The 12254-nt window shown below is 50.0% G+C and overlaps 1 protein-coding gene across 1 annotated transcript; it reads right to left on the bottom strand.

Annotated features, from left to right (window-relative positions):
• Positions 1-2125: 2125 nt before the first annotated feature.
• Positions 2126-5239, bottom strand: DUSP1 (dual specificity phosphatase 1). The gene is made up of 4 exons (XM_036848215.1): positions 4609-5239; positions 4185-4330; positions 3615-3834; positions 2126-3185 (listed from the first exon to the last, which is right to left on the bottom strand). Exons 1-4 carry the CDS (start codon positions 4973-4975, stop codon positions 2815-2817), a joined length of 1104 nt encoding a protein of 367 aa, XP_036704110.1. The 5' UTR covers positions 4976-5239; the 3' UTR covers positions 2126-2814.
• Positions 5240-12254: the final 7015 nt, after the last annotated feature.

A 12254-nucleotide genomic window follows, 5' to 3' on the forward strand; every position in this document is an offset into this window, starting at 1 on the left:
AGATGAGGAAACTGAGGCCCAAAGGGATAAATGGCGTTTCCACTTTGATATTATGGGGTAAAACCATGGTGACGTCTGGTTAGCTACAAAGCTCATCTTTTCCTCACTCCCACGAGCTGTCTTTTGGACTGAACTAGGGCTTTCTTCCCCAGTCTTCTTACAGACCCACGTTCCCAACTCTGCAGTGCCGTTTACCTGCTGTATGACCTTGAGCTACAGTTAGAGGGTTGTCACTTCACCTCTCTGAGCCTCAGTTTCTTCCTCTGTAAAATGCATGTTGCTTTCAAAGTTAAATTCGATCATCTGGAAAGCACTTAGCACAGTGGCTGGCACAAGGCGTTAACTCTAAAATTGACAGCTGTTATTACATTATCAGTATTAAATGATCGAGTTGTGCCTATGTCAATCTCCCAGCTGAGAAACAACGTTTTAATAGTTTAAGCATCTTTCTTCTCATCTTAGACACTTTTTTTCCTTCCTAAGAAAAGCAGTCTCAGGCCAAAACTGACATCTTCTGGAGGGCCTGAGACCAGGAATCGGATGCATGGGGAGGAGGGGTTATCACCCTGGCTCTCCAGGGCTGGCAGGAGGTTAAGTAGCTTGTGCTGGGAGAAGTGAGTGAATTGTTTTCACTGGCGGCTCCCTTAGGCAGCCACTGTATTTTTCCACTGTGTGGATCACAGTGGAGATTAATGTTGGTTCAGCCAGTGTCTGCCAAGCAGAAAGTGATGGCCCGAGCCCACGGGGATGTCAGCCATGGCATCTGCCACGGACTCGAAGTCGCTGGTACATTTCCACGAAGGGAGATATTTGCAATAGTAGATTTCTAGGGTTTGATAAAAACACTGGGTATGGTTTGTTTTGAAAGGCGTGAACACACTTGTAATTGGAAGCCCAGCCAAGGAAATGAACTTGCCAGCCCAGGGTAAGTTCTTAGAACATGGAACACAGGGATCTTTCAGGCCCTGGGAGTCAGGTGGTGCATGGTGAACCAGTGCGGAAAGGTCAAGGCCTTGAACGATGGGGCTGGACCAGGACCACTACTCAGAGCACCCCTGGAAAAGTAAAGTAAGATTTTCGCTCTTCTGCTTCCTACACCACTTTGTCCAGAAACAGGTAAAGGAGTGCAGGGGCTAAGGGGCCAGCAACCCAGGAGCTTCACTGTTATTTAGTTCAACATTAAAGACTGGATTATGGGTTGGTAATCAATTACACCTTCTCTGCTTTGGCCTGTTTGGCAAGACAGAGTGAAAATCGAGAATATTGCCCTAGAGCAAGTCAGATTTAACTGTCTATCTTCTTCAACAAAATTATGAAATCAGGGCAGCAAGCGACCTGAAGGAGGCAGCCACCAAAAATGCTGTGTACATGTGCAGAGATGCCTAGGGGATGTGCTCCAAAACAATAATGGTCAGGTTGCGGGTGGGGATTTCTGGTGATTTGTCTACACTGTATTTGCTTATAGTGCTTGGTATTCTTTTCACAAAAAATAAAGGTCTTTTCAAAGGCAAAAAAAAAAAAAGCACATGAGAAGCAAGTGATAAAGCACAAAGCACATAGAATTAGGAAACAAAACAGATGTAGGGCCCAATTCCCCCACTTGTGCCACCTAGCTATGTTGGGTCTCACCATCTTCATTTGCAGATCTCGCTGAGTTGTTCTAGGGTCAGTTAGCACACCCTGCCTTGCAGATAGTAGAAACACATTTATGGCAAATGTGTTGAAAAACTATCATCCTCATCACTTCAGCAGAGATCAGAGAGGGATGGGAGGCTTTTTATGTTATTCTGGGGAAGGTATTAAATGGAAAAAGCCACCAAGTAAATGGCCACTTCTTCCTAGTTTTGGCTCTGGGGACACTTGAGGGAGATATGATGGGAAGATACATAGGTGGACACTTGAATCCAATACCAAGAGCTCAGCTCCAGCACCTATGTTTTTTGTTTGTTTTTTTATGATTGATCACACTTCTCTACCATCCTTGCAACCCAGCCATCTTGAGGGACTGAGGGGCCACCAAAGAGTATGGGATCAGATGCCAACACATTCTGGAGGACCTTGTTCTCCCCTATTTCAGTGATGGGAGAGGGATCAGTGGGGCTGCCCAAGAAATAAAGCATCAAGATTTCAATAGAAATGCCATAATTTATTCTGTTGTATAAAAAAGTCATCCTTATGTAACAAAATGTCTTCTTAGAAGAAGAAATATATTATTTCAGGTCATAAATAATCAGCAAACATACAACTGTTGGCAACTTAAAAACAAAACAAAACAAAACCAACACTGGTGCTTTCCATCAGTGCTGAAAACAAACCTGCTTAGGCTATATTTACAGGATATTACAGTACTCACAACAGAAAATTGAGGTATTTGGTTCTTCTAGGAGTAGACACTGACATTTGTGAAGGTGGACCACCTACACAAAAATAAATAAAATAAGGTATATTCTCATATGTATATGTGTCATCGGGAATGGTAATACTGGTAGGTATGTCAAGCATGAAAGTGTCTTCAGAAAACAGGGACAAGCAAAAAGAAATCGACTCACACACTGAGTCCTCTCTCTTCTGCCCCATTTTGTCAGAGGGACTTGATGTACCCACTGTATGTTGGTCCTGAAACCTGCTGAGTTCAGCAAACGTCTTGGCGCTAAGTCATCACTACGACCACTCAGGAACCCAGTGGAACTCGGGTGAAATTAAATAAATAAGGACCAGCCCTCACAAGCCCCCTTCCCTGGAGTTACTGCATTTCCCCTTTCAAGAAGGAGCCTGGAGTCCTGGTGGGTTGTGAAGATCACCTCCTGTGGCCTTTCAGCAGCTGGGAGAAGTTGTAATGGGGCTCTGAAGGTAGCTCAATGCACTGTTCGTGGGGTGGACGGGGATGGAGACCGGGAAGTTGAAGACGGTGGTGGTGGAAGTGCCGCAGTCGAGCACAGCCATGGCGGGACTCCCCGCCTCTGCCGAGCAGTGCGGGGCCAGGACCTGGGACTCAAACTGCAGCAACTGGCCCATGAAGCTGAAGTTGGGGGAGATGATGCTCCTCCTCTGCTTCACAAACTCAAAGGCCTCATCCAGCTTGACTCGGTTAGTCCTCATGAGGTAAGCGAGGCAGATGGTGGCTGATCGGGAAATGCCCGCCTGGCAGTGGACAAACACCCTTCCACCAGCGTTCTTGATGGAATCTGGAAAACAAAGGGCAGCTGGTTACTTGAGAGCCCAGGAGAACAACCCCAACCCCAGGAATAGGGTGTCTAAGAAATGTCATGTGTGTCCTGTCCAGAGATGGTCAATATCACCTCATGCCATCACACAGACACTGTTTGTGGAGGCAATGTGGAAAAGAACAGCAGGGGATTTAAACCCAGACAAGGCATCACCACTAAGCAGACTGCTATTGCACAAATCAATTCAACATTCTGAGATTCAGTTTGCTAATCTGTAAAATGGGACATCGAATCTATATTTCTCAGAGATGCTACCCACACCAGACTGACATTAATGTCTAGAGGAAAGCTCAAAAGTATGTCACTCAAGTTCTTGCCACAGAGTTTAAGCTCAGTGACTAAAACGGAAGGAGTGAGGCAGAAGTCCCTGGCATCTGTTCCATTTACCTATGAAGTCAATTGCCTCGTTGAACCAGGAGCTGATGTCGGCCTTGTGGTTGTCCTCCACAGGGATGCTCTTGTACTGGTAGTGACCCTCAAAATGGTTGGGACAGTTGGCTGAGACGTTGATCAAGGCAGTGATGCCCAAGGCATCCAGCATGTCCTTGCGTGAAGCATGATAGGCACTGCCCAGGTACAAAAAAGGCAGGATCTCCACTGGGCCACCCTGAAATCCAGAAATATCCAACACTTGTCAAGCTTTATTCAATGTCAGTGATGGTGCCCACACCCACAAAAACTCCCTGCTGGAAAAGTCAGTTTCAACACTGGGTGAACTTTGCAGCACTGCTGTTAGAGTATAAATAAATAGGGGACTAAACCCATTTGCCTAGGCAGGGCCAACAAGTTCATTTCTGTAGTGCCAACAATTAAGAGACCCAGCTCCATCATACCACTTAACCATGGGATAAATAATATCCCCGTGTCCCCTGTTATAAATAAAGCTGCATGTCACTTTCTATATTCTCACTAGCGCTGCTCTTCCACCTTTGCCAGCTGTTCCTTCTCCCTACTAACCTGGTCGTAGAGTGGGGTGCTGCAGGAACTGCACCCGGATTCGCCGCTGTCGGGGACGCTAGTACTCAGGGGAAGGCTGAGCCCCATGGGGGTCGACTGTTTGCTGCACAGCTCCGGGCAGGAAGCAGAAAAAGCTTCATATCCTCCTGGCAATAAAAAGAGACATATTTTTTTTCTGTTAGTACCGCCGAGACAGGGCACCTTCATACAACTCCCCCATCCACTAGGGCTGTAACTTTACCCCGGAGAGGCCCAGGCGAGTCTTTGTTCCTAGTGCCAAACAAAGCCAACAAGTTCCCACAATGCTACTCAGGCGTCCAATAGCTCCAGGTGGGGCAGCCCCCCAGGAGCTGAGGGCCCGGGGTCCCCGGGCAAGGCGGCAGGGGGGCGTGCGGTCCGCCCCTGAGCACCCCCGACGGCGTACCTTTGAGCAAGAAGATTTGCGCGCCGCGCGCCTCGCGGCAGAGCGCTCCGGCGGCCAGAGCCAGGGTGCCGTCGCGCTTGGCGCAGTCCAGGGCGGCGCTGCGCTCGTCCAGCAGCACCACAGCGTGGTAGGCGCCAGCCAGCAGGCGGCCGCGCAGCTCGGCGTTGGGCACGATGTGCTCCAGGCCCATGGCGCCCTTGGCCCGGCGCCGCACAATGGTGCTGAAGCGCACGTTGACCGAGCCGACGATGTGGCCGGCGTTGAAAGCGAAGAAGGAACGACAGTCCAACAGCAAGCACTGCGCCGCGCGGTCCCGCAGCAGCGTCCGCAGGCCTCCGGCGTCCAGGGAGCCCACTTCCATGACCATGGCCGGCCCCAGCGCCCCCAGCGTGCAAGTCCTCCTGGGCTCTTTGTCCTGGGAAGCCAAAAGTAGGGCGACGGCTTTCGAGGAAAAGCCCGACCCTGGTTTTCTTTGCGCCAAACCCCAAACTGCCTTTGGACTGGGCGAGGGTTCGTCGTGCGGGACTCTAGACCACCTCGGTTTCCTTGCTGCTCTCCCAACTGTCCCGCCGGTCCGCCTAGTCCCTATAGCCCCGACGTCCTTCACAGTGAGCCTGACCCGCGGGAGCGCGTTTATATGTGGCCTCTCGGCAGGCAGGCGAGGCGGGGCGGGGAGGGGCGGGTCTCGCGCGCTCAGGGGGAGGGGGTTTGTTTGTTTGAATAGCGGTCACGTGACCGGTGCGGTGACGTCACCCGCCCTGCCGGGCTTGGCGCCGGAGGAGCCAAAGGCAAAGACGTCATCGGCCTCCGAGTGGGGTCTGCTGGCTGCGCTCTGGCTCCGGCTCAGGCCCCCGCCAGGCCATCCGGCCTGCGCCTGGCGCGTCCCCGGGGACCTGGCCCGCGCCGCTCTCCGGGCCCAGCGGGGAGGGGAGGGGGCGGGCGCTCTGCCAGGCGAGGACTGACCTCCCGGGTGCGAACGGCAGGGAGATCGGGCCGTTTGCCACCGGCCTCCGTCTCCCCTCCCCCTCCACCGTGCCGCTTCCCAGCGCCCCCTCCGCCGCCCACCGGAGCGGGAAGGGGTTTCCTTTGTTTTTGCATACACGTGGGCCCCTTTCGCCCATTGCCTCGTCCCCAGTTGGCGAGGAAGCAGGTTCCCAAGGAGAAGCGATTTACTTGCCCAGTATCACACTGCTGGGGGTGGGGCAACAGCGAGGAGCCTGAAATGAGGGTTGAAGACAAATCCATCCCAGAACAACCGGGCTGAGTTGGGGTGGAGGTGTTCGGGGAAATATTCTCCTGTTGCCCAGACTTTCCTGTTACTTAAAATGTACATTTAACGAGTAAAACGCCTTCCAATCGAATACCAAGCGGAAGAATCTCATTCCTAGTCGTGTAGTCCCTAGACGATTGTGAGCCAATGGAGGGCAAGTCAGGGGGCTGAAATCAGGGTGAGGGCTCGCAAGGTGCGGTTGTGGATTGCGGGGTTCGGCGTTTAAGGAGGCGACCCCCAGCGCGGCTCGACAGCGCCCCACCAGGGGCCGCCAGACACGTTTCTGGTCACATTTGCCTAAGACTGAGCGGCTCCATCTCTTCACGCCCCAAATATGTACTGATTGAGCGCCCACTAAGCGCTGGGCTTGGGGGCTGCAAAGGGGAACAGGGACCGGGCGCAGCCCCCACACCCTGCTTCTCACCATCAATATGGGCCGAACTCGAAATCCAATCCTACAGCGCTTTAAGAGGATTTCCAGGACCTGGACAAACGTTTGGGAAGACCCCACGCGGTCACCCTTGTCCTGGGCTCTAGTGACGCCCCCCTGGGCGGCGGAGCCCCTCTGCAGCGGCACCAACAGTGCTAGGTACACAAACATAAATATCGCACCACCGTGCTGGGGTGCCGAATCAGGAACATTCTGTGGTTTCTTCCCCTCTCCTCCGGGGGAGGGGGGCGTTTCACTGCCACCCCGGGTGGTTGATCTGTGGATTGTATCATCAGAGGCAACTTCTGCATTTGCCTCGCTTAGCTTCTGTGTTCTTACATGCTCAAACTTTCTGCCTAAATTCTAGAAAAGTAAAAGGCTAAGTGCTTTTTTCTTTTAAAGGGCGTTTTCTACCTTCAGATGAACATTGGCTGAGGACAGCAAAGAGGTCCTCAGATAATGGCAACGCCCTCCCTGTATCTTTTTTAAGAAAGAAAAAACTTGTTTGTTTATACTACTTATTCATCTGAGGAACTCAACATATTTTATGCGTTGAATCATAAAATGTTACAGCTGCTGACTTTTCACAGCATGCGAACTTGATCTGTCCCAAGTTTTGTTGTTTTTTACCAAGAGCAGTTTTTAATACCTACGCATTTTTTAAAAAGAAAACTTTTTTATACAAATATTACAGTGTTAAGTGGCACAGTCTGGCCCTAAAGTCAGGTGTCTGCTGAGCTCTGCGGGGTTTTCCTCTCTATCCCTATCTGGAAAGAGCAGAGCTTGAACCCCACGCTGTCATTTTGCTGCTGGGTGATTCCAGGTGAATCTTTTCCCCCACTGAGCCTCTAAGCTCACATCTGTACAATGGGTTTACAACTGTCTACTTTGTGGATGGTTTGAGGCCCAAGTTAGAGATGATGGATGTAAGGAACCCAGGCCCTACCCATCCCTTCTTGTTATGATTCACTAAGTCTCTTGGTTTTTCCCTTCCTAGCAGAGCAATGCTTATATCATCATGCCACTGTGTGTTTCAGCATCTGGCGTCAGAACCTGGGGAGAAGGTCACCACAAGATGCAGGTAGGTGTGGTTAGTACAGAGGTCCAGTTCAGGGTAAGGTCCCTCCTTGAGGCCAATCAACATACAGTGGCACAGGTCAGAGGGGCTGGTGGTAAAGATGTAGCCACCCAGGCCCCCAGTCCAGGAACTAGACTTCCTAGACTTCCTAGACTTCCTTCTGGCTGGAGACGGAGCCAAAGAGAGGCCCAGCATAATCTGGTCTGTGGTGACTGCAGAAGCAGCAAGGGGCTGGAATTGTGGTCCTGATGGGCAGAAGGGCACAAAAGAGCATCAGGGGATTTTGACTCTGGGGAGAGAACCTGGCCTTTCCGACCTGTGCTCTTCCTGATTTTAGATGTACTTAGAAATAAACCTGGAGGCAGGGCGGGGCAGTGGGACCGCCTGGCCTGGACTCCCCACCCTTAATGTGTGGCCTTGAGTAAGTCTGTTTCCCTCCTGAGCCCCCACTCCCTCCTTCCTGTGATGGAGATAAGAACATGTACTCCTAGGGGCTGTGGGAAGACTCAGTGTAGCCGGGGTTGATATTACCCTACAATCTCTGTCTGAATTCTGCCCTCAAAGTCGACTTTGGAAAGAGTGGCACGCCCCCAGATGACAGGCAGAAAGTGGCCCTAGCTCACTGTCTGCTCTGTGACCTTGGGCAAGTGGCTTAACATTTCTGAGCCTCCATTTCCCCATCTGTAAACTGGGAATACTATCCATCTAGGGCCTGGTGTCGGTCACATATGGAGGCGGTGCTCTCAGGAGAGGGAGTTGGCTCCCATCATTCCTGTTCTCTTCCAGAATCCACAGCCCTTTTACTGTCTCCCTAGTGCTGTAAGGCAGGCAGTTCCTGCCTTTGCTCAGTACCCTTCCTAACTCCCTCTGTCCCACCAAATCCAAAGCCACCACTAGGCTCCACCCCTCCATCTGGCCCCACCCTCACTGCTCTCACCGACTCTTCTGTTGTTTTCTAGGCAAACCCCTGGACATGTGTTTCTCATCCTTTCCCACCCCCACACCTTTGCTCACACTGCTGCCCCTCCCCCTGCCAGGGTGCTATCTCCTCTGGGCTCCAAGTCCGAAAGTGGCATCCCCAGGAAGCCTTCTTTGGATTCTCCAACTTCTGCACCTGGGCCCTGGAGGACTTTGTCCGAACTTTCTGATTACGTAAACATCTCTTAGATCCTTATCTTACCCTCCCTGAGTTGCCTAAGGGTAGGAGGTGTGTTTCTCTCGTCTGTGACCTCCCCACCCTACTATCTTAGATACAGTGCCTGGCACATAGTAGGTCCACAATTTGTAGCATGGTGGAAGAATTTTCTTAAAGGTACAGTTGAAAAGTGTAAGAAGAGAGAAAGGGATGGAAATGGCCGTTTGTGGAGCCTCGCCGCTGTGCCAGCTGCATTACAAGTATCATCTCAGGAACCAATCAATGATCCCGTGAGGCGGTTATTATCCCCATTTTATAGGCAAGGAAACAGCTCAGAGAGGAGAATGTGCCCAAGGTCACACAGCTGGTAATCATCAGATGCAGATCCAAACCCTGGGCCTGTTCGATGGAGATATGGAGCAGGGGGGGGAACCCAGGCATCCCAAGGTAGGAACCCCAGTCTGTTAAGGGCTCCCCGCCTGTTGCAAGTCCATCCCCGACAGCTCTGGCTGAAGCCTCCGACTACCAGCTTGCCTGGAGCTCTGCTCACTGGGCAGAGTGGTCCCTGGCACCAGCCCTGGAGGGAGCCCGAGCCTCCTACAACCCCTGGCTCAGGCCCTGGTATCCCTGCTGCCTTTCCAAAGTCACTCAGTGTTTGGGATTTGGGGCAGCCACAGGCACAGGGACTTAGCAGCCAGTTGACCCATCCTAAGGGGCCGGCAAGGGGTGACTTCACCCTCCACGCTCAGACAGTTAGTGCAGAACCAGCTTCTGTTGCACAATCCTTACAAACAGATCTCCACAGTCAGGGAAGGCCCGTGGCAGTGCATCATCTCAGCCAGCTCCCTCATTTGGGAGACAAGGACCCAGAGAGGTTAGGCAACCTATCCAAAGTCACACAGTGTCCAGAACATTCTAAATCTAGTCAGCATTGTGTGAACTCTGTGTACAAACCCTTAAGTGTTTATCTCTGGAGGGTGGGGTTACTTTCATTTTCTTTCTTACAACTCTGTATGATTTGAATTTTTCAACACAAATGTGGAACTTTTGTAATCAGGAGAAAAAGCTAAAGATATTAAAAGGCAACCATATTTAGGGTAAACCATATTTACCATATTTAGGGTGACTTGTTAAAAGCAAGTTACAGAGTTAGACTGCCTGGGTTAGAATCTCGGCTTGACCACTCACCAGCTGTGTGTCCTTGGACAAGTTACTTTACCTCTCTGAGACTCAGTTGTCTCATGTATAAAGTGAAGATAATAATAACATCTATCTTGTAGTGCTATTGTAAAGATCATATGAGACAGGGATCAGCAAACTACAGCCCATGTGCCAAATCTAGCCTACTCCTTCTTTTTGTACAACACAAGCTAAGAATGGTTTTTATATTTTAAATGGTTGGGAGGAACATCAAAAGAAAAAGAACATTTTTGTAACGCGTGAAAGTCGTATGAAATTCAAATTTCAGAGTCCGTAAATAAAGTTTTATTAAAACTCAGCCATACACATTGATACTATCCTCTGTGGCTGCTTTCACATTACAACGGGAGGTGAGTAGCTATGACACTGTCTGGCTCACAAAGCCTAAAATATTTACTTCTGTCCCTTTACAGGAAAAGTTTGCCAACCCCTGATATGAGATCATGGATGAAAAGCACTTTAGAACAATTCCTGGCACAGGGTAAGTGTTTAGTGAATTTTGTTCTTATTAGTATATGGATATTTATAAAATCTTCTTTCCCTAGGATGTGTTCAAAAGCAATCATTGCTTTTATATTTCATTGAGCCTAAGGCACATTTTTCATATTTTAACATTCCTCAAAGTGGAATATAACTTACAGTCGGAGGCATAGCATACTTAATTGACATAGTTAATTGCAAGCATTTCTCTTTCTTTATGGTGTATACATTAAAGAGGGGGGTGTCTCAGAATAGCTGACCTCTTAGGTCCAGGAGAATACAGTAAAGTAATTAAAGCACTACAACAAACAGTCTAGCAGGGGGACAGACTTGTCAATAGACAAGTACAACCCAGGTGCTAAGCGCCAGGGTAGATATCAGAAAGGCCAGAAAAGGGCCCTCTCCCAACTGGGAGAGAATTATGAGGGAAAGATGCCCAGAGGAAGGGATGTCTCCTTAGAGACAAAGACTGTTGTAGAATAGAAATGTCGGGATGAAACACCTCTGAGAGATGGGTCTCTGTTATCTACCACTTGGCCCCTGAGAGTCTCAGTTTTCTGCCTTATAAAATGGGGGCAGTAATAACCCCAAGAGACCAACTCTCAGATTCGCTGTGGGACCAGATAGCAGCCTGTGTGAATAGGCCCCATGGCTGACCATTTCTGTTTCTCCCACTAGCTTGGGAGCAGGGACACGGTTCCTTGCCTTTCTTGGTCCCCAGAACAAACCTCAAAGCAGGTTCGTTGGATAAACACATGCAGATGAACCCAGGAGCCCAGGAGAGGGACCAGGAAGTAACAGGGCCTCTGTGACTCAGACAGGCCTATCCCTGAACCAAGGGCACCGCCTGCCAACATGGCCCCAAGCCCCGCCCCAGGCACCAGGGGAACTGACGCCACGGTGAGAAGTGACAAATCTCTGTTGTTAGTTAATTTTTTTGAGACGGAATATGAATTGAGACATAATTTCCTTTTCACTATTAGAAAACACTAATTAACGTTGAAGGGAGCAAATGAGGTCATAGTTTGTCTATTCCAAACTCTCCCCTGAAGGAAGGAGAAGAAAAAGTTACCGGTGGTGTATTCAAAAAACTAGTTGAAGACTCAAAAATTGTGCCTACCAATTTTGCCTTTGTGGGTAAGTTATTTTGGGGCAGTTTTTATTAATAATTGCCAATCTCTACTGAGCTCTTGCTATAAGCCCTAGCCCTTTGCCAAGTGCTTTACATACATTTCCTCCTAGACTGTGACACTAGCCCTATGAGGCAGGTACCATTAACCACCCCCAAAGGAAGAGATGAGGGAACCGAGGTCCAGAGAAGTTAACTAACTTGTCCAAAGGCACATACAAGTAAGTGGCGCAGCTGGGGGCCTGGCGCTTCCTCTCTGTTTTCTAAGTCCTTCGTCCTTATCTCTCCACAGCACACAGAGGGCGTATCATGAGGGTGGCGTGTTGCGGCATTTCACTGTCTGTTTCATGGGATGATGACTTTTAGGGGGCTGCTTCTAGATGCCAAAGGAAGGGGACAAGGAAATAGGCCTCAGACTCGGGCTTTCTGCCTGGCCCTCCCTGACTCACTGAGCCATAGTGCACAAATGATTCATTCACTGGCCTCGACCTCAGTGGGTTTGGCCACCCACTGAGAGTGAAGTCACACCTCCAGCTTTCCAACGCATTCATTGGTTCACTCATCCACTTCAGGCAGGCAAGAAACAGGCCTGGCTGGCCTTGCTTGGGGTCAGGAAAGCACACAAATGCTTCTCGATGTCCTGAAGTCATGGCTGGACAGCTCAATTCCAGCCTAAGAGATCCTCCCAAGGGCCTGAAGTTGATTACTAGGGTTGTCGAAACAAAGTACCACAAGCTGAGTGACTTTGATTGTCTCATAGTTCTGGAAGCCAGAAGTACAAGACCAAGGTATTGACAGGGTTAGTTCCTTCTGAGGGCTGTGAGGGAGTATGTGTTCCAGGCCTCTCTCTTAGCTTCTGGTGGCTGACTGGCAATCTTTGAAGTTCCTTGACTTGTAGACGCATCACCCCAGTCTCTGCCTTCA

This window comes from Balaenoptera musculus, chromosome 3 (assembly GCF_009873245.2).
Source record: "Balaenoptera musculus isolate JJ_BM4_2016_0621 chromosome 3, mBalMus1.pri.v3, whole genome shotgun sequence".
Lineage (NCBI taxonomy): Eukaryota > Metazoa > Chordata > Mammalia > Artiodactyla > Balaenopteridae > Balaenoptera > Balaenoptera musculus.

What these genes read in the sequence shown, in the direction of transcription:
- DUSP1 (XM_036848215.1), bottom strand. Translation starts at nt 4,975, where the DNA reads ATGGTCATGGAAGTGGGCTCCCTGGACGCCGGAGGCCTGCGGACGCTG. An exon ending in GCACCCCACTCTACGACCAG is followed by an intron (nt 3,835 to 4,184) that starts GTTAGTAGGGAG and finishes TCTGGATTTCAG; the next exon opens with GGTGGCCCAGTGGAGATCCT. An exon ending in CGAGGCAATTGACTTCATAG is followed by an intron (nt 3,186 to 3,614) that starts GTAAATGGAACA and finishes TTTGTTTTCCAG; the next exon opens with ATTCCATCAAGAACGCTGGT.